The following is a 23,310-nucleotide window of genomic DNA, read 5'->3' on the forward strand; positions in this document are numbered from 1 at the left end:
TACACTGTGTTCTTCGATTTTCGCCTCAAAAACGTTCCACTCTGAAATCCTCCACCCACATTGCTTGCAGTCCAGTTTAGACTGTGCAAAGCTAATTCTTTCTTCCCTTGTAAATAATGGTGTGTACATCAACTTCCTGAACTATAGTGGACAGTTTCATTGCAAATAATACACACAAGCACACACACACCCTTGCACATACTGACACACACACACATACGCACGCACACACACACAAACGCCCCTGTGTGACGCTTCAAGTTAAAACAAACAAACAAGCATCCTACCTCCCACTCACCTAAATTTTCAGATTGGCCAGCCCATGGGATAACTCTGCTTGACTAACGGTGCGGGAGGAGGTGGCCAGGCGAGTGACGATACCTGACAGAAGGTCATCCGTCAGACCAGGACACGACTGTTCAGCCAGGTCAAAGGCATTGCGAAGTTCGTCGATGGCTTCTGTGAGGGGTATGGGCCGACCTATACGCCGGTACTCCTCTCGATAATCCTCTCGCAACTGTAAGCGAAAAGAAAAGTTTCTCTGTTTAAAGCCATACGTCAGCACACATCTTCTGTGTGTTTTATCTTGATAGTACAAGATCACATGTTTTACCCATTGTGCTAAGGAGGGTCATGGAGGGTCAAGGAGGGTCATGTCTTTCTCCTACCTGCCTACAATTTGACCCCAATCTGAAAAATGACAATCCCGTTACCTAAACCTTACAAACAGGAAAAGGATTTTTCCTTTCTCCAAAATCCTCGAAATCTGGAAAACAACCCTTCAGTTTTCAAGAATTGAAACAGCACTCTTCAATTTCCCTAGACACTTCAAACCAATGCAAATCTCGCCCTCAGCTTTCCAAAACCAGAAAATGAAAATTTATCTTTCCTCATTTCTTTCTTTCCATTTCACAACTTGAAATATAACCCTTCAATTTTTTTGGTCTGAAATTTTCCTAAGCTGAACAATGATCCTTCAAATTACACGAATTCTCCCAAGTACACGATGTTGGAAAATAACTCTATCCAGTTGTGTTGGCGTGTGGAAGAGTTGCTTTCCCTTGTTTCCATAAAAACACTGAGGCAATCCCACAATGTCACGTGTAGCTTGCCTCAGTGTTTCTATGAAATGAAAAACAAGGGAAAGCAACCCATACAAACCCGACAGTTATTTCCGGAATTCATCTATTGAAGGGAAGCATGTAGACAAAATTACTCCGACATCAGATGTTTGGTTGAGATCCGCGTCCCCAACATAAAACCTTAATGGAATTCATCTATTGAAGGGAAGCATGTAGACAAAATTACTCCGACATCAGATGTTTGGTTGAGATCCGCGTCCCCAACATAAAACCTTAATCGTCTGATTCATTCCTTTGGCTGTGTAAAGGCGTGTAAAGCTCATATCTCCTCTTTTACAACAGGTACCGTATGTGCCCCTGAATGCCAAACTACACACCAAATTTCAGCTCAATCCACTCAGAAGTACCAGAGTTCCATTCTAGTTTAGTCTGGACAGACAGACAGACAGACCTATACACCCAGTATATACGATATGCAGGGTGTAAAAAATTGGAACACTCACGGTGGATAAAACAGGCCGCACAACGTGTTCGAGGCTGGGGGAGACCTGAGGACCGGCGTTGTTGATGACAGGCGGGGGCTGGGGGGCAGGACTCTTGGTGGGCTGCAACACAGAACATAGCCTCTTTAGTCCACGCTAACAAATAAAACAGATCTTTACTCAAAGACAGCACGATTCAAAAATCACATGTTATTCGGTGGAGTCTTCTTCAGGACAGCATTTAGGAAGAAAAAACCCAGTGGAACCATTGTTTCAAGACGCCCCAATTAAAGACCTCTTTTTAAGACCTTGCTTAGTTAGGTACAGTAGAACCCCCCTTTAAAGACCTCCACAAATCTGACAAAGTCAGGTCTTAAAATTGAGGGGGAGTCTTACTTTCTTTCTTTATTTGGTGTTTAACGTTGTTTTCAACCACGAAGGTTATATCGCGACAGGGAAAGGGGGGGGGAGATGGGATAGAGCCACTTGTTAATTGTTTCTTGTTCACAAAAGCACTAATCAAAAATCCGCTCCAGGGGCCTGCAACGTAGTACAATGTATTACCTTACTGGGAGAATGCAAGTTTCCAGTACAAAGGACTTAACATTTCTTACATACTGCTTGACTAAAATCTTTACAAACATTGACTATATTATATACAAGAAACACTTAACAAGGGTAAAAAGAGAAACAGAATCCGTTAGTCGCCTCTTACGACATGCTGGGGAGCATCGGGTAAATTCTTCCCCCTAACCCGCGGGGGGTGGGGGAGTCTTAAAATGGGGGTACATTTACAGAGGTTATGAACAGTAAATCTTAGAAAACAGGGTCTTAAAAGGGAGGGAGTCTTAAATTGGGGGTCTTAAAAAGGAGGGAGTCTTAAAAAGGGGAGTCTTAAATTGGGGGGTCTTAAAAGGGGGGTCTTAAAAGGGGGGAGTCTTAAATTGGGGGTCTTAAAAAGGAGGGAGTCTTAAAAAGGAGGGAGTCTTAAATTGGGGGGTCTTAAATTGGGGGTCTTAAAAAGGAGGGAGTCTTAAATTGGGGGTCTTAAATTGGGGGGTCTTAAATTGGGGGGTCTTAAATTGGGGAGTCTTAAATTGGGGGGTCTTAAATTGGGGAGTCTTAAATTGGGGGGTCTTAAAAGGGGGGTTCCACTGTACCGACAGGTTTTATTTCTTACACTTCATTTACACATTAGCTTCATTAAAAAGGCATCACAAACATAAACATGATTTTCTTTCAATTCAGGAATTTATTGGCATACGTCTGCTTTCTTAAATGATTGTAGTAAATGCTGCGGGGTATTATAGTTACTTTTTAAATATTTTCAAAACATTTAGAGAAAAAATGTGTCTCCATCTAAAAAGTAAAATGTTTGAAAAATGGAGGTTGGACGCTTACACTTCCTTACTTTAGAACATGGCTACGTTGCATGTACAAAGACAACTACAGCAGGCAATCCTGTTCTGAAAAGTTCCTACAAAAATACACCTACATTTTCCTGCAAAGTTAGTTTTCAACCATACACCGAGTGGTCCACCCAAGCTTATATTAACCTTAACATTTCATTCATTTCAATAGCACACATGTTTATGCACATTTCCACATAACAATAAATTAATAATACACAGAGCTTAAAAAAAAATAATAAAAGAAGAAACCGTGCAAGGATTGTGACAATGAAATAAGTTGTATTCGCAGCAAAACTACATATGTTGTATAATGTAAATAAAGGTTTAGATGATACATTGCATAGATATCTGGATGGATTAATTCAACATCAATGGTCATATAACATAAAAAATACATTGCATAGGTTGTTAGGATTGATCAATTTGTTAATAATTATACAAAGTTTTGCGGACAATATGTCAAACATGTAGTCAAGTAAATGAAAACCTCCAGCTAGAGTATGAACATGTTTGAATGTGCACCCCTTCCCCCTTTCACTGTGTCAATTATAAAGATATTCCAAGTCAGAGATCACTTCGATTCTGCAATGTGCAAAGAATACCAAAACATCTAACCATTTAACACACACACGCACACGGTGTTTTCAAATTTGAGTCTCCGTCTCTGTCTCTCTTTTTTTGGATGAACCATTTTGTGGTTGTGGTTTTGTGGTTCGTTTCTTTATTGTGGTCTTTCTAACTTTCTCGGCATTACTTTTTATTCCAATTCATATTCTGGTTGCATTTAGCATTTTTTTTCTTCTATTATTTCTTTCCATTTGTATGCTTCTTTAGTGAATATCATATGTTTAGTATTTGTTTAAGAACAGGTTGTTAGACAAGGCAATGTGCCTTAAACCTTTATCCTTGGAAAATAAAGTTTGTTTGTTCCCTCTCTCGCTCTCAGAGTCCACCCAACATAAAAATGGTGAGGAACATGGCAGACTTGGCCCCAGGTGCATCCAAAACCTGCAGAGTGTTAACACATAAAAATGAAGACAAAAATTGAGAACACCATCTATTGGAGACAGACAAACTACTTCTTGCCCGGAATAAGATGAAATTGTTTTTAAAACGATTTTGGACATTTTATTTTAATCATAATTTTTATATTTTTAAGTTTCAGAGCTTGTTTTTAATCTGAATATAACATATTTATATGTTTTTGGAATCAGAACATGATGAAGAATAAAATAAAAGTAATTTTGGATCGTTTTATAAAAACATAATTTTAATTACAATTTTCAGATTTTTAATGACCAAAGTCATTAATTAATTTTTAAGCCTCCATGCTGGATGCAATACCGAAGTCCGGCCTTCGTTGAAGATTGCTTGGACAAAATTTCAATCAATTTGATTGAAAAATGAAAGTGTGACAGAGCCGCCTCAACTTATACAAAAAGCCGGATATGACGTCATAAAAGACATTTATCGAAAAAATGAAAAAACGTCTGGGGATATCATACCCAGGAACTCTCATGTAAAATTTCATAAAGATCGGTCCAGTAGTTTACTCTGAATAGCTCTACACACACACACACACACACACACACATACACACACACACCACGACCCTCGTCTCGATTCCCCCTCTATGTTAAAACATTTAGTCAAAACTTGACTAAATGTAAAAAGATAGAAGCCTGCAGTCGTTTCTAAAATATCGAACACAATCTCCTTGCTTGCTATGAGATCACAGAGGATACCTTCCAAACGGATGGATACTTGCAGACTTCTACCGAATTCTACACATATCAAAACTGACGGATACCTGCAGACTATTCTGCAGTATTCTACACATATCAAAACTAACGGATACCTGCAGACTATTCTACCGAATTCTACACATTTCAAAACTGACGGATACCTGCAGACTATAATTCTGCAGAATTCTACACATACCAAAACTGACGGATACCTGCAGACTATAATTCTGCAGAATTCTACACATTTCAAAACTGACGGATACCTGCAGACTATAATTCTGCAGAATTCTACACATACCAAAACTGACGGATACCTGCAGACTATAATTCTGCAGAATTCTACACATATCAAAACTGACGGATACCCGCAGACTATAATTCTGCAGAATTCTACACATACCAAAACTGACGGATACCTGCAGACTATAATTCTGCAGAATTCTACACATACCAAAACTGACGGACACCTGCAGACTATAATTCTGCAGAATTCTACACATATCAAAACTGACGGATACCTGCAGACTATAATTCTGCAGAATTCTACACATACCAAAACTGACAGACACCTGCAGACTATAATTCTGCAGAATTCTACACATATCAAAACTGACGGATACCTGCAGACTATAATTCTGCAGTATTCTACACATATCTTCTAACCACACTTGTTAACCCCGGTCAACTGCTAATCTCACCGCTGCACTCACAACATCAAACTGACTCCACCAAAAACAAAACAAAACAAGAAAAGAAAAAAGTCAATGATTTAGGGAACAGGTGAGGGAAAGGGGAGCAGCTCTTGGGAGGAAGGATGATTAGGAGGGGGGGGGGGGTGTGGGGTGTGGAGGAGTTGAAAAGACTGCAGTTAATTAATGAGTGGGTGCTGTAACACTAAAATAGTAACAATGGAAAACATAGTGTCAATGCATAGATCCCCCCACCCCCCAGACCTCCTGTTCTAAGACAGCTCCTCGCCTTTAAGACCTTGCTTTTTCAGACTTTCTGTTCATAACCACTGCAAATTTAACCCCATTTTAAGACTCCCTCCTTTTTGAGACCCGATTTTCTCAGATTTTTCGAGGTCTTAAATTAAGTCAAAAGGAGGTTCCACTCTCAACCAATGACGAGAGTTTTCAAAGTTCTCTCTGTTGGACTGCCACACTATATTACAATGTTTCAAAAACTCAACCAGTCCTATGCATACCACTGTCCTCAACTGCAGGAATCACCTGCATGCCCCTTCTGTCCAAACAAAATGGTTCAAAAATACCCCTTTAGCTCTCGATCACTTCTCACTGTGACCTGCCAATCTAATACAATTTGGACCTCTTCGACTTCAAACAGGATGGTTTTTACTGAAATAAATTAGGCATCTTGCACTCAAATGACAGTCTCCTATTTACCAATCAAATCCTGCAATTGACTTATAAAAAATATAAAAAAGTAAAAAAATAAAACTCAAGCCAGTCCCTGAGCAAAATGCAGGCGATAATGATTCATAAACGTCTCCTCTGACTATTATTAGAAGAAAAGCATATTGCATAAACCAATGTAAGGGTGCACCCCCATACCCACACCCTTTGTTTACAAACTATACCACATTAATGTAACATACCACTATAACAATTACATTAATGAATTTGTTATTTGCAAACACAATGTCACAAAACACAAAAAGCACAATTATAACAAATTGGATACATTTTAAGTCGGTTAGATAATATATATTTCATGTAACCAAAAATTAATGCAAATAATGCACATGAATATATGGGAAGCGACAGTAATACCGAAAGGAGTGAAAAAGAAAAGAAAGGGACAGCAAAGACATAATAATTCCCAGTGCTGATCGAATTGAAATAAAAGGAATAACATTGAAAAAAGTAAAGAAAAGTAAGCGGAATAAATGTTTGCACAAAAAAGGCAAAGCATCGAGAGATTGATGTAATTTTCACTCGGGTGATCAAATCCTCAATGAGTTGAGAATGTTCTGCTAACTCGTACTTCATTACACTGTACTGACAGAAAGAAAGTTTAAGAAAGAAAGAAAGAAAAAAAAAAGAAAAAGAAAGAAAGAGAGAACGAGAACAAAAAAGAACAAACCAAAGAACAAAAGAAAGAACAAGTCGTGTAAGGCGAAAATACAATATTTAGTCAAGTAGCTGTCGAACTCACAGAATGAAACTGAACGCAATGCCATTTTTCAGCAAGACCGTATACTCGTAGCATCGTCAGTCCACCGCTCATGGCAAAGGCAGTGAAATTGACAAGAAGAGCGGGGTAGTAGTTGCGCTAAGAAGGATAGCACGCTTTTCTGTACCTCTCTTTGTTTTAACTTTCTGAGCGTGTTTTTAATCCAAACATATCATATCTATATGTTTTTGGAATCAGGAACCGACAAGGAATAAGATGAAAGTGTTTTTAAATTGATTTGGACAATTTAATTTTGATAATAATTTTTATATTTTTAATTTTCAGATCTTGTTTTTAATCCGAATATAACATATTTATATGTTTTTGGAATCAGCAAATGATGGAGAATAAGATAAACGTAAATTTGGATCGTTTTATAAATTGTTTTTTTTTTTTTACAATTTTCAGATTTTTAATGACCAAAGTCATTAATTAATTTTTAAGCCACCAAGCTGAAATGCAATACCGAAGTCCGGGCTTCGTCGAAGATTACTTGACCAAAATTTCAACCAAACTGATCATTCTTTAATTACTTTAAAGTTGGAATTCAAAAAGGAAACTCGCTTTAAAAATTTCTGGAAGTTTAATTCATCGCTGCTGCGGGACAGAAAATTTGTAGATAAAATCAATGAAACTATTGCAAAAATACAAGAACAATATTCGGCGCTTGTTTACGACAGAGCAAATTTACAACATATTTCAGTAGAAGAGTTAGAATTTACTATATCAGACCAATTGTTTCTTGATACCTTACTCATGGAACTTCGCAAAGAAACAATGGAGTTCAGTGCAAAAAAGAAGAAGGAAAATAACAATAAAGAAGAAGAATTGGAAAAAGAAATATTAGATTTAGACAAAAAAATACACAAAACGGATAATGAGCTACAGATGCTACAAGAAAAGAAAAATGAGTTATTAAATATTAGGAAGAGTAAGATTGAAGGTATTTTATTACGCTGTAAAGCAAATTGGGCCGCAGCAGGAGAAAAAACTTCTAAATATTATTGTAATTTAGAAAAAAGACACTTTGTCAGCAAACAAATGTTTAAATTAATAACAAAAAATGGTTCATGCATAGAAGATACTGAACAAATGTTAGAAGAAACAAAGCAGTTTTACCAAAATATTTATTCTGAAAAAGATGTAATTGATATTGACATAAATGACTATGCTCAATCCCTTCCAACATTATCAGAGGTTGCGTCAGACTCCCTGGAGGGTATGATTACGTTAGAGGAAGCCTCAAATGCATTAAAAAACATGAAAAACGGGAAGAGTCCTGGCACAGATGGCTTTACAGTAGAATTTTTTAAATTCTTCTGGAAACAGTTAGGTGGATTAGTGGTTAGATCTCTTAACGAGGGTTTCTTGAATGAGCAAATGTCAATAACTCAGAGGGAAGGTATTATTATCTGCATACCTAAAGGTGATAAACCCAGGGAATATATTAAAAATTGGCGACCGATATCACTGTTAAATGTTACGTACAAAATTGGTTCAACTTGTATCGCAAATAGGATCAAAAAGGTACTTCCTGAATTAATAAATTTAGATCAAACTGGTTTTGTGGCCGGAAGATATATTGGTGATAACCTAAGGTTAATCTACGACATGCTACACTATTTAAAAGAAGAGAATTTACCAGGTTTAATAGTCTCACTTGATTTTGAAAAGGCTTTTGATTCTGTTAACTGGAATTACATGCATAAGGTATTAAAGGCTTTCGGTTTTGGTGAAGATATTTGTAACTGGATTTTGGCTTTTTATTCAAATTTAAGTGCTTCTGTGATTGTCAATGGTAAATCATCAACTCGATTTCCTATAAAACGTGGTTGCAGGCAGGGTGACCCAATCTCACCTTATTTATTTATTTTGTGTGCTGAAGTGTTAGCCTGTAAAATTAGGGAAAATAATGATATAAAGGGCATTCAGGTTAATAACACAGAACATAAGATAAGTCAGTTTGCAGATGATACAACCACATTTCTTGAAGGCTCGAATCAATCTTTTGTGGAATTATTTAATACTCTTGATGAATTTGCTTGTATTTCAGGACTTAAACTTAATTATGATAAAACTTGTAATGTTTGGGCAGGCAGTGAACGAAATAACCCTACTCAGTTTCTTCCACATAGAAAAATGACTTGGAATCCAGAAAGGTTTAAGATCCTTGGACTGTGGTTTACAAATGATTTGACAAAAATGGCAGAAATGAACATGATGGATAAGTTCAATGAAGCCAAGAAATTATTCAATATTTGGATGAAACGTTCTAGTACACCGTTAGGCAGAGTTGCAATATTGAAATCATTAATACTGTCAAAACTGGTCTATTTGTGGATTCTGCTTCCAAATCCACCACACAATATGATTCAACAGTTGCAGAAGATGTGTTTTGATTTTGTTTGGGACGGAAAAAGAGATAAAGTGAAAAGAACTATTGCAGTACACTCCGTGCAAGAAGGAGGTATATCTATTCCAAATATAAAAACATACATTATGTCTTTAAAATTATTGTGGATGAGAAAAATTTTTCTTGGTCCCAAGTGGAGGGAAATTCTCTTGCGCAACTGTCCGGAGGTTGAATCAGTCCGAAATTTCGGACCCAAAATATTAGCAAGAACAAATGTCAATCCTTTTTGGAGAGATGTTTTTGAAGCATATTTGGAATATTATGGAACATTGGAAGTTACAACTAAAGATGAAGTTCTTGCAGAACCTCTGTTCTTCAACAACAAGTTTAAAATTGGTAATAATTCCTTTCATTATAAAAATTGGTCAGACAAAGGTGTTTTTTATGTGAAAGATTTGTTACAAGAAAATGGAGTGTTTTTGGATGTGGAAAGCTTTAACACAAAGTATTCACTTTCTGTCAATTTCTTGGAATACTATGGATGTATTAATAGTATAAAATCATACTTGCTCAAACATAACACTGTTGTGGAAGATAACCAATGTATGCCCTGCATAAAGGCTATTAACTGTATTACAAAGGATTCAAAAGGATCTAAGGTGTTCTATGACGTGTTGATAGGTAAAGCTTGTATTCCAAACGCATGTACAAACTGGGAAAAAATACTAACACAAACACCAGTTGAATGGCCAAAAATATTTAACGTTACTAGGAAAATTCAAGAAACAAAATTAAAGTGGTTTCAGATAAAAATAAATAACCGAATACTTGTAACAAACTCAGTCCTTAAGGAAATGAAAGTTGTTAATAGTAATTTATGTAATTTTTGCAAAGTTGAAAAAGATTCGATTTACCATTACTTATGCAAGTGCCAACATGTCAGAACCTTTTGGGCTGAGTTTGAACAATTTCTAAAAAGGAAATGTGACAACTGTATTAGACTAAACCTTACTGATAACTTGATACTTTTTGGTTTTGACAGTAACATAAAGACAGATCAAGGCTTTGATTTCATACTCTTGAACGCTAAATTTTTTGTTTATAAATGTAGAATCAATAACATCAGACCATGTTTACGTGTATTTTTGAAAGAATTATCTTATCTACATAAAATTGACCAATATGTTTACAGTATTAATATGAAACAATATCAGTTTACCCTTAAATGGGCTCCATATAATGCATTATTAGCTGCCATATAAATTATGTATTATGTTGTTTTGTCAAATATTTATGTACCTTGAATTGTTTGACAATTAATTCATGCATGCCTGAATAAAAAATGTTGAAGAAAAAAAAAAATTTCAACCAATTTGGTTGAAAAATGAGGGCGTGACAGTGCCGCCTCAACTTTCACGAAAAGCCGGATATGACGTCATCAAAGACATTTATCAAAAAAATGAAAAAAACGTTCGGGGATATCATACCCAGGAACTCTCATGTCAAATTTCATAAAGATCGGTCCAGTAGTTTGGTCTGAATCGCTCTACACGCACGCACGCACGCACGCACGCACATTACACCACGACCCTCGTTTCGATTCCCCCTCGATGTTAAAATATTTAGTCAAAACTTGACTAAATATAAAAAGGATTTTACAACAGAAATAGATGAAAAGTAAAGTTGGAAACTTCTATGACTGTACCAAACAACACAAAAAGACAGTTGGTCAAAGTGGAAAAGAAAAACCCCGCCAACAACAAAATGGACAAATACAATAACCACCAATAAAGACAGATTTTTTGTTCAAACTTGACAGTGCAGATACTCTGCCTCGACAGTGGGGAGTGGAGGTGCCGGCAGATTAAGGTGCAGGACAAATACCAGTAGATCACTACCTTGCTAACACTTACAATCACCCTAACATGGAAACCCACATCTTCTGCATGCAACACCTCACAAAGAAACAATTTCAATGAAAGATGCTACAACTATACTTCTTTCCCAGGTGCAAACTGAAAGACCTTTCACAGTCTTGACAGATATTACAGCAACCTTTAGACTTAAGATTTTTTTTAATCCTCTTTGGAAGCAGGGGAGGCTGACAACACTTAACTTATAACGGATCAGTTATTATACCCCTAAAATGTGTGTGATGTGGAGGTAAGATATGAAACCTGAATGTATAAGGCTCAACTGTTTAATATAGGCTAAAACAAATTAGAAAAGACAAGATGATGAGAAAATCAGACTGGCAGGAAGAAGCCAGGAGGACTTTTTTGCCTCAGTGAGCATGGATTAACTGTGCTGTTTTCTTTATTTGTAGGTAACATTATAAGTTAAGACAAGCTGCGGAAATTACACTTGCTACAAAATGGAAGCTGCAGAAAGCAACACAAGGAGATTAAGAATAACTGGAATAAAAATTTAAAAAAATAAAGTTAGGTATGTTATTCAAGCATGCAGGGGAACGACACCGAAGGAAAGAGACGACAACAGGAATGGCTACACATCCATGCAGTGTTAGAATACCCAGGTACTTTGAGGGGGGAACAGGGGAGAGAGAAAAAGGGAAATAAAGAAGAGATGGGGGAACTCACAACGGGCCCTGGTGGTAAAACCTGATAGCCTCGGTACGGACCAAGCATGCGACCTGGTTGGTAATTGTTGTTCTCACTCGGCACAGAGTTCGGCAAGTCATACTGAGACTTGGGCCGCTCTTGCAACGGTAGCTAGAAGGTCAAGGTCAAGCAGAGGTCAAGTAAAGGTTAAAAGAGACTGTTCAGGTGTCAAACCCAAAAGAATGGGGGAAAATCAACACTTCCGGGGCTAGTTCAAAATTTTAAAAGACAAAAGGTTCAAAAGAATCTGTTTCCAAAATTCAGAGAGGTCAAAAGGTCAAATAAAAATTGTCTATATTTACATTATCTAGGAACAACAGTAACCCAAAGGAAAAAAAAAAACCTGTAACCTTTAAGACCTACTAATAAGCTAATTGTCCTTTCCCGCTAGGAATGCTATCAAACAAAACGAGACTTTATCTAAAAACCTAGGAGGAGGAAATGGGTTAAAAATTAAAAATGCCTGGACAGGTTACAAATTCAACCCTTCCCTGAATTCAGAATAAAACAGAAAAAAGGTTTCAGAATATGATGATTCAGAAAACAGGGATTATTTGTAATGAATCCTAAAGAAGGACAACGATTAAAATAAGTCAAGAAAATGAAAAAAAATTACCCACAACAGACAACCAAACATCTGAAGGTGGTCGTTGTTTTTGTTTTTTAATGAAACCCCAAATGACCAAAGAAATAAACTAAAATGATATATGTACATCTATATATACATGTACAAACAAAATAATAGAAAGTTGTCTTAGACTTCTCCTCCTTCTTCTCCCCCCCCCCCCCCCTCCATCCCCCCTTCCAAAAATAAATAAAAATATAGATATATTTTTTTTACTTCCCCGCAAAACTGACATGATCTAAAGCTGCACCTCTCAGCAGTCGTTGCTGTGGTGTTGAGGCAATAAGAGATTACACAAAGAAAAGCCACGAGTGGCGGACTTACTCTATTCTGGGAGCTGTAAGGTGGGGGTGTTGTCGGAGATGACAAGTCGGAATGACTACGCATGTGTTTAGGGCTGCCACTCTGAGAAAAGCACACACACACAGAAAACACTACATTTCAGTGCACACGTTTAGCACACACACACAGAAAACACTGCGCTTCAGCACAAACGTTTTCACACATACGTTTGACAACGACACAGGACTTTTCAGCAGCACAAATTTTGACATGACAATAATTATATCACAACAACACAAGACTTTCACTTTTTAGCAGCACAAATTTTGACATAATTATATCAAAGCAACACACGACGCTCAGCACAAAAGCTTGACGTCATCAAGACAACACAGGACATTCAGCGCACATGATCAACGCCATATATTACTCAGAGGTCGCGCTGACTGTGAAAATTGCGTAGGTTGAATAAGACCTATTTTGTGCGTTAGGTTTGACCAGTATTTTGTGCAGCGATATAGCCAATTCGTTTGGCACCTGAAAATGCAATCTTCACACAAAATCGTGCAAAATAATTAGCGCAACCCCTGACTACAGCAATTAACACAAGACGCTGGAAAGGCAGAGCAACGTCACACAAAGAGTCTGTCAAACACACGACAACTTCAATGCAGCAAATGTAAAGCATGTAACAATACATATTGCATAACTTTTGTTTAGTGAATGTCAATTCAAACTATTTTGATCACTCTGTAAGTTTGCTGGTTATGACTTATTAGTGCCTAATTTTGCATTAATTGGCAAAAGATGGGCAACATAAGTGAAGGTATAAGCTCAAAAAGCCTACTCCCGTAAGTGTGGGAAAAGTACTGGTACTCTTGACAGCCACAGTGAGGAATAATTAACTCTCAACTTTAATTTTAAAGGTAAATTCCTTCTTGTGTAAGCCGTTATCTTCATAACCAAAATCTGGCCAGGGTTCTCTTTCTTTATTTGGTGTTTAACATCGTTTTCAACCACGACGGTTATATCGCGACGGGGAAAGGGGGGAGATGGGATAGAGCCATTTGCCAATTGTTTCTTGTTCACAAAAGCACTAATCAAAAATTTGCTCCAGGGGCTTGCAACATAGTACAATATATGACCTTACTGGGAGAATGCAAGTTTCCAGTACAAAGGACTTAACATTTCTTACATACTGCTTGACTAAAATCTTTACAAAAATTGACTATATTCTATACAAGAAACACTTAACAAGGGTAAAAGGAATCCGTTAGTCGCCTCTTACGACATGCCGGGGAGCATCGGGTAAATTCTTCCCCCTAACCCGCGGGGGGTGGCCAGGGTTTTGCATGTGATGCAAAGAGATAATATCCTGCCACTTGGACACACACCAAAAATCAAGTTTACTTTGCTGCCTTCTGTGCAGAGTGACTACTTTTGATTGAATCAATTTCAAAATCTGTCAAATTAATTCAGCTAAAACTATCCATTTTGCACAACCAGACTGATGATTGTGTGTATGTGTCCAAGTAGACGGACCAGCTCGTATCACATGTCAAATTCCGAAGCATGTGACCCACATGATCGCTTACACCAAAAGGAACGTAACATAAAGAAAGACCAACAAAGAGACTGCAGAATAGAATGAGGGTTTTTCTTTTTTCATAATTTTTTTTTTTTAACTGTAGCACTTATTTTAGCCACAGCAAAGGGGTGGGGTATGGATCAGGAACTGAAAGAGAACAGCAGAAAATATGAAACAACTGAACAAAACCACATTCTCGATGAAGCTGTGTAACACAGGCGCGCTCGTGATGATAACGTCCTTTGCTTGTCCAAACCTTGGCGCTTACATCGATAAACAAACTTCTGAACAAAAGGAAACATTAACTCACTGGGCCCAACCTTTGGTCTTCCATCAATAAATACTCTTTGTGAACAACATGAGAAAGAAACGGTGCCCAACTCACTATGTAGACGTCGCCCTTGCCATAGCTCTGTTTGTCACTGCTCTCATGGTCTGGGCGGGAGGAGGGGGCGGGAGGGTGAGATGGGTGGCTCTGCTGTGAGGGGTGGGGGGCCGCCTGTGTCCACAACATTGTCATCATCATCAGCAGCAGCACAACAACAGCCACAGCACACGGCAACATGCAACACAAGGGAGACCAATGCATGATTCTCTTGCACAACATTTGCATCAAAAATTCAAAATCCAAAGCTAATCCCTTCAAGTCCAACAAAGCATCATTCACTTTCACAAGACTTGAGGCATCACTTGCTCAAAACTCAACTCACAGAGACAACAAAACATGACACATTGTTTAACACTTGCATCACTCAAACACAATTAGTTACCGCATTAATGGATCAGTTGCACACAACACTATATACATTCATTTTGAAGACCGGCAGCACACCATGCTTCATCAGCTTGCACAACACTTCCATGAAACTTCCACATCATTCACTTGCACATTAACACTTGGATCTCATGATCACTCACAGACCAACAACACAGTACATGTATATGAATCACTTGCACAACACTATAATAGATCCATACATGTTCTAAACCCAAGTACTTGCACAAACAGTGATCACTTGCAAAAAACCATGATTCACATGCACAAAATATATGAATCAGCGACCATAACATCATGATTCGCTTGCACAAAACTGTTATCACTTGCAGAGAATCTCCAAAACTGATCACACTTCAGCAAAACCATCACACATTTTAGAAAAAAAAAAAACTACAGAGAAATTGAATGTGTTATCAATCAATGAATTTGTTAAACCTAAATGTTACAAAACATCTGTGAAAATGTGTTCTAGACTTCTTTCCATTTGCTAATATGTGCCCATCTATTTGTGTCAATAATTGTTATGATAGATTCAGGCAAAACTCAAAGTCCAGTCACTTAAATTAGTACAAATATTGTATTGTTTAGTAAAAAGACTTTAAGGGAGAAAAAGTAATTCATGCAATGATGACCTAATGCTAAGAATTTGTACATGTCACAATAACTGGTATTCTGAGAAAAAAAGGCCACCAAAAAAAAAAACATTTACTGAAACAATGGAGCGGATACATAAGACCTTCTCCTAAATAAAAACACGTAAAAAAAAATGTTTGGAATTTCATGTCTTGAGGGAATGTTATTTCATGTACATGTTGTACATGTTGCTAATGCTAGGAAGAAAGAGTACCTCAGATGAAATGGCAAAACTTGCACACAAAAAAAGTGTTTCTTTTCATCAGAGTTAGTGTATTACATAGAGATCATGTGACTGTATTTAACCTGTTTTATCATCAAGTAAACATAGGTATTATAGATATATCCAGGAATCAGTTAGAAGTTGAAAGAAATAGCTTCAACAATTAATGTATTGAGTCCCCCCCTCCCCCACCCCTCCAGAAAGAAAAAGAAAAAAAGTAAAATGCATGTGAGTACAACTGATAATAGAAATATTAAAAAAATAAAAGCAAAATTAATGATAAATTTCAAAAATGAAAATTGAAATAATTAGTGATGATCAAACAGATTTAAAGGTACAGAATGTCAACATGCAAGTCTTCGCTGAAAAATCATCTGCAACAACATGCATACATCTCAGGATGATAAAAAGAATAGTACGTGTAACTGATTTCCACTGTATGTACATGTACAAAAATACAACAAATCTGAAGAAATTTAGCGATAGTGGCCTTAAGTGTACAATGATTTGTAGTGCAGGCATCTGCTGTGATAAAACTGGCAAATAGTACTGGCAAACACAACACAGATCACCAGTGAACGACCCTGACCAATGGGGAAAATACTTTTGCTCATAAATATGGAATATTTTGCCTTTTATTAATTTTTCTTATGGCATTTCAGATCTAATATAACTGTGGTAAATAAACTGCCACAGTATATTATGAGCCTGTCTGTGTATAATCCTCCCTCTTTGCAGGTAACTATCTCAAAAGTATGCAATCACTATCATCTACCTAATCGAATATAACCAGAAGGCAATTAACAACTCAATGTTCGCAAACATCTTTTAAATGCAAGAAGTCAAGTTGCATCAAGCGAAGAAAGTAAACAGCAAGTACTGGAGCCGGACTGACTGACAGTTGAAAGCGATCTGACATTCGATACACTGGCTTTGAAGTGTTCATTGTTTTTTAAACAAAAAGTTTCTTGTGCCTAAAAATAATGTGTAAATTCAAAGGGCAATATTCCATGTGAATGAGTTTAGAGACGTATAAAGTCCATGGTATATATATACATGTACACACTTGTAGCACTAGCAGGACACAGGATCATGCAGGAAAGAACAATTTGCTGCTCATGCAGAAAAAGTCATCGGCAAAATGTAAACTCCAACTGTAACATAGGAGTGGCTGATAAACAGGTTGGTGCAACAAACCATGCACTAGTAAAAACAAAATGGGGAGCTGGGGGGCGGGGGGGGGGGGGGGGGTGGGGGTGGGTGGGGGTGGGTGGGGGTTAAGGGAAGAGGGATACCGATACGGATCAATGGGCTGGGCGGTGCAGGTCAGAGTCGAGTAGTGCAGAAAATATCAATGTCCATTAAACTTCTTAACTTCCCCTAAAAAAATCTTTTTGAAGATACATAGATAAATAAATGCATCAACAAATAACAAAATAAAAAATAACAAAATAAATACATTAAACCTTCAAGTTTCAGGTGTAATTCCTTGTTTGGTGCTGGAAGTAAAATATCCCTGCCACCAGGTTCTTACATTTTTTCATTGAACAAAATAGCCACTAATTCCATAGGAATTAAAACAAGAAGAGCAAACGCTCGATCGAGTCACTTTCGCAGTTCTGAATATTATATGAGGCATCAGATGGACAGGAAGAAATTGCTATTCACAACACAATGAGTCACGTTCACATAAAATTTGAGCCCGGTCACTTTTATAGTTTCCGAGAAAAGCCCAACGTTAAGTTGTGTGTTGCCGAACAGAAAAGGCTAGTTATCTCCCTTGTTTTTCTGATAACGTTCGTAAAAGGCTACAGATGTAAATACTTTGATGTAAAGAATAATCCTACAAAGTTTCAATCACATCCGATGAACTTTGTCAAAGATATAAAATGTCTAATTTTTCCTTTGACGCTGACCTGTGACCTTGAAAAAGGTCAAAGGTCAACGAAACCATCATTAAAGTGTAGAGGTCATTGGAGGTCACGACTAAACAAAATATGAGCCCGATCGCTTTGATAGTTTCCGAGAAAAGATATAAAATGTCTAATTTTTCCTTTGACGCTGACCTGTGACCTTGAAAAAGGTCAAAGGTCAACGAAACCATCGTTAAAGTGTAGAGGTCATTGGAGGTCACGACTAAACAAAATATGAGCCCGATCGCTTTGATAGTTTCCGAGAAAAGTCCAACGTTAAGGTGGTGTCTACGGACGGCCGGACGGCCGGCCGGACAGACTAACACTGACCGATTACATAGAGTCACTTTTTCTCAAGTGACTCAAAAATCAAACAAATATGAAATATAGGGAATAAATAAATTGATTTCAAAACAAAAAACAAATAAACTAACAAAACCCAATTAACATATAAATTACAACATTAATGAAATAAAATATATATAAGGTGCATAATATAGGGTGAAAGGAAAAATAAATGTATACAAGCAGGGGCAGGGGCGAATATTGAGGGAAGTGAGTGGTCGGGTTGCCCGAGTGGTTGTTAACTTACACGATGGTTCCCCCCATAGACATAAGGCCTGTGGACGGGGGAGGTTGCAGGGGAATGCTGGGATACCGGCTGCTCGGCTGGGCTGCGACCGTGAGGTGTCATCTGTGGAAAAAAGCTGACAACCATGCGAGACAAGCCGACACTGATGTTACCGTCACTTGCATGCCAGAGTGCACGTGGCAGTGACAATTAAACACGTGCGTATTCTCACACACAATACATAATACAGCTGTGGCACAAACACATACGTTCATTCTCACACAAAATACGGCTGTGGCACAAACACACATGTTCATTCTCACACAAAATACGGCTGTGGCACAAACACACACGTTCATTCTCACACAAAATATGGCTGTGGCACAAACACACACGTTCATTCTCACACAAAATATGGCTGTGGCACAAACACACACGTTCATTCTCACACAAAATATGGCTGTGGCACAAACACACACACATTCTCGCACAAAATATGGCTGGGGTACAAACATGTTCAGACCTAAAACATTCAATACGTCGGCAATGGTACAGCGGACCCCCCTTTCAATGCCTCCAAAAATCTTATCAGGCCTCAATAATGAGGGAGTTTTAAAATGGACGTTAATTTACAGAGGTTATGAGAAAAATTAAATCTGAAAACATTAATCTAGGAGGATTAGGTCTTAAATTTGGGGGATCTTAAAAGGGGGACCACTGCAGAGAAACACACAGCCATTGCAGTCAAAACACACACAGCAATTCTGTGCCCTTTGCACACATTGGCTAACAATTTTTGGACAACTCGACTCATCATTGAGATATCCAAAGATTGGGCCAAGTTGGCGAGATATTGTCCAAATGAACAGCCTGACTGTGTCAAGAGCATGCCGGCATATTCCTTAGTGTTACAATGTAGTCCAAAATGTGACCTGAACGCTTTCTCACTAAATTTGGGGCAAACCATTATTTATACACTTTGTAAAGTTGTACTTTCTGAGTCTAACAGACATTTTGCCTCAACTACTGGCCAGAAAAAGCAGATTATTTTTCAATTGATTCAATTTAATGCAAGGCAATATACTTTACAGATGCCCGAGTTGAATACATTTCTATAGTAAGGTCACTTTGATTGAGAGACTGATATAAATGTATTACAGCAGACTTCCACTAACTTGCAGTCCACTAAATCGCGAATTCGGCTATATCGCGGAGATCTCGACCTCTTGGACCCCGAAAAAAACAGGACCGACCTTGTGTGGACTGGGTGGCCGAGTGGTAACGCACTTGCGCTCGGAAGCGAGAGGTTGCGAGTTCGACCCTGGGTCAGGGCGTTAGCAATTTTCTCCCCCCTTTCCTAACCTAGGTGGTGGGTTCAAGTGCTAGTCTTTCGGATGAGACGAAAAACCGAGGTCCCTTCGTGTACACTACATTGGGGTGTGCACGTTAAAGATCCCACGATAGACAAAAGGGTCTTTCCTGGCAAAATTGTATAGGCATAGATAAAAATGTCCACCAAAATACCCGTGTGACTTGGAATAATAGGCCGTGAAAAGTAGGATATGCGCCGAAATGGCTGCGATCTGCTGGCCGATGTGAATGCGTGATGTATTGTGTAAAAAAAATTCCATCTCACACGGCATAAATAAATCCCTGCGCCTTGAATATGTGCGCGATATAAATTGCATAAAAAAATAATAAATAAATAAAAAAATAAATCCCTGCGCTTAGAACTGTACCCACGGAATACGCGCGATATAAGCCTCATATTGATTGATTGATTGATTGATTTAAAAAACATTTTTTTATTAGTCACGTAAAGGCCAAAAAATAGTACAGATCTTGAAAAAATGTTCTATCATAACCACGCTATCTCTCTCTGGGTCCGATGGCCTTTCATCATGCAGTAAATTGTCATTTCATCTTATCAGTCTCTCTCTCTTTCTCTCCCTCAGTTTCTCCAAATAGTGTTCTTCGTGTGTGTGTTTTCAGGTTGTGTACATTACGGGTTGATCGAGACCTGCGAACAAAAGAAAAACAAACCTTTCACGCGCACATGCCCCACTCAGTCAAGAACTTTCATGCCACGATCGGTATCGTCAAATTGGTCACGTGCCAATAGAGGTTAAGTGTCTGGCCAGTCAGTATGGCCAGTCAGGCGTGCAGTTGAACACTCGAGTCCAGCTAATTGCGATCTCTGCTAGACGGTCCGGGTGGCCACAGCCACCAATCAAGTGCTTAAACTGCGCTTCAGTCTTCTGCAATCTAGTCAGGCATGCAATTTAACACTCGAGTCCCGCTAATCGCGATCTCAGCTAGACGCCCCGGATTTTCTACAGGCGCCATGAAGTGCTTCAGCTTCTTGCGTTATAGCAGGTGGCAGAATAAGCAAACAATCAAAGAAGAAATCTACATGCTTTCTGCCAAAGACAAAACGCGTGTCAACTCAGACTCACACAAAGCAAAACAAAACAAAAAAAGCTTATCCATGTAACTGACACATCTAAAAACGTAAACGTCAACCAATAATTTTGATCCACCAATCATTCTGATCTAACTATCGTTGGTGTCAAATAGTATGTTGTCAATATAAGACCAGCGCTAAACCCAACAAGTATTCATTATGAGTCGGAGAAAAAAGAAAAGAAATCGTCATCTGCTGATAAAAGAAAACGTGTCATCGCAGTTAATCTTTTGAGAACTTAGTTGCCAACAGAAGCGTCACACTTGCGAGAAACGCAGTAACACATACACATGAACATTGTAGCACAACCACAATTTATATGCCAGGCGTGCGTGCGCACACACACACGTGCACGCACATACACGCACACACATACATGCACTCACACGGCAAACGCACACACGCTATCGTGACGCTCACAGGCTTTTTGTGACCAACAAGGGAAATAACCGCGTTTTTCTCTGACCCCAAACTGCATCGCGAATCGGATATATCGCGATCAAAAATCTTTGGCCCCAAAGACCGCGAGTTAGTGGAAGTCTGCTGTAGTTCTTTTTCAAAGCTCTCTGTAGCTGAGTTACCTCCCTTTCTCTACAAATCACTCGTAAAAGGCGATCATGAAAATAAAAGACTGCAATATATACATCAAGACTGGAAGGGCAAAACTGTCACAGCGCAAATCTGAGACCAAAACTGCCACACACAAATTAGAAGCAAAAAGGGCCAGCTATCAGGGGAATAACGAAAATCTATTATTTTCCAGCAAAGTCTGAGTCCTGTATTCTGTCACAGCACTGTGATTTTTGTTCAAAAGGATTTAAAATTCATGCAAACTTCTTGCTCCCATTATTCTTCTGTCTATAAATTCTGCTGCTGAAATAAAGTGCAAGCACAGTGAAACATCAGACAGACTGGCACAATAGCCACACACTTTAAACATCACTCACAGTACATGAACACATAAACATGGCCCAAAGTGACACTACAAAAACACAAGACAAAACATCAGACAGACTGGCACAATAGCCACACACTTTAAACATCACTCACAGTACATGAACACATAAACATGGCCCAAAGTGACACTACAAAAACACAAGACAAAACATCAAACAGAATGCAAAATAAATTAGCAAGGCACAGACATACCTCACACAAAGTCAGTACTACTACTACTAGCAGCACTGGGATTAAAAGACAAAATTCACCACAAGCAAAACACATCAAACTAAAAACTACTTTCCAAACACCACACACAAAAGGTTACGGCAGTAGCAGTACAGGCACATGAAAAGCAACCCAAACTTACAGCCAGGCGGCCCTGCTGAGGAGAAGACAAAGAAGAAGAAGAAGAAGATGGGGATGAAAAATTGGATGAGGGGGGAGACGCCTGTGAATAGGGCGGTGGCGGTTGTTGCTGATATTGGGATGACGGTGGTGGTGGCTGTGGTTGCTGTGGCTGAGCAGGTGGGGAAGGTGCGACCGGTGCCTGCCGCTTGGGTTTCGGACTATTGGAGCCCCCGGCTCGAATCTACACCCAGCCGCCAGTCATGCAAACAACAAGCAAGGCAGTACAGACCACGTCAAGCACCCCACGCCTCCACCTTCCATGCAATGCTGTTAAGCACATTCAATCTACCTTACCCACCTTCCATTGCTGTTAGCACATTCAATCTACTCTGGCATGCATGAGTTACCCTGCAACGCCGTTAGAACGTTGGATCTAAAACGCACAATTTCCCTCTTGCAGCACATTGAGCATCCCAAACCATATAACCACCTTCCACACAATGGTGTTAGAACATTCAATGTAGCACACTCTAAGTTCCCTACTCTCTTTTCAGCCTTCTACCTTGACGCTCTAGTCCTGTTGTATGAAGGATTCCCACATTCCGCAAATTTTAATGAATTTCCGTGCGTTTTGAAAAAATGGAAATTGTATTGTAATTGGCATATGAATGAAATCAAGTGTTTCTAGTAAACATGGAAGCTTTGCGTTGTTTGACAATTGATTAATTTAGGATTCAGAATGCAAGTTTCCAACACTAAAGTGAAGGTTTCATTTAATTTAAAGAAAAAAAAGCAGGATTACTTAATCATGCAACAGATTTTTCGTCTTCTCCATATGCTCTTGCTCCAACATTACTCAAGACAACTGAACCACTCAACAATGGCACAAACACTTCTCTTACTCCCCAAACCAGACGTCTACTCACTATTTTAGAAGAGGTTTTGTTCAATAAACTTTAGTAGCTAATGTTTGTCCTTCTCATCCCACCGTCCCCCCAACCTCTATCCAGAACACCCCCCCCCCCCCCCACACACACACAGAACTCAATGGG

The 23,310-nt window shown here is 38.5% G+C and overlaps 1 protein-coding gene across 8 annotated transcripts in view; it reads right to left on the bottom strand.

Annotated features, from left to right (window-relative positions):
* LOC138983845 (serine/threonine-protein kinase 24-like) overlaps positions 1-23,310 on the bottom strand; it is a 48,314-nt gene that overhangs the window by 8,561 nt on the left and 16,443 nt on the right. For 3 of the 8 annotated variants that reach the window (XR_011461275.1, XR_011461274.1, XM_070357186.1), the window contains exons 9-15: positions 22,278-22,499; positions 18,526-18,627; positions 14,772-14,885; positions 12,841-12,921; positions 11,871-12,002; positions 1,586-1,687; positions 299-517 (exon numbers count right to left, since the gene is read on the bottom strand). Coding sequence is in view for 1 of the 8 variants with exons in the window: in XM_070357186.1 (XP_070213287.1) it covers positions 299-517; positions 1,586-1,687; positions 11,871-12,002; positions 12,841-12,921; positions 14,772-14,885; positions 18,526-18,627; positions 22,278-22,499 (972 nt within the window). In the remaining 7 variants the exon portion in view is untranslated. The remainder of the gene's footprint in view (positions 1-298; positions 518-1,585; positions 1,688-11,870; positions 12,003-12,840; positions 12,922-14,771; positions 14,886-18,525; positions 18,628-22,277; positions 22,500-23,310) is intronic. The other 5 variants (XR_011461278.1, XR_011461276.1, XR_011461279.1 and 2 more) reach the window with 5 other exon arrangements.

Source organism: Littorina saxatilis, linkage group LG13 (assembly GCF_037325665.1).
Source record: "Littorina saxatilis isolate snail1 linkage group LG13, US_GU_Lsax_2.0, whole genome shotgun sequence".
Classification (NCBI taxonomy): domain Eukaryota; kingdom Metazoa; phylum Mollusca; class Gastropoda; order Littorinimorpha; family Littorinidae; genus Littorina; species Littorina saxatilis.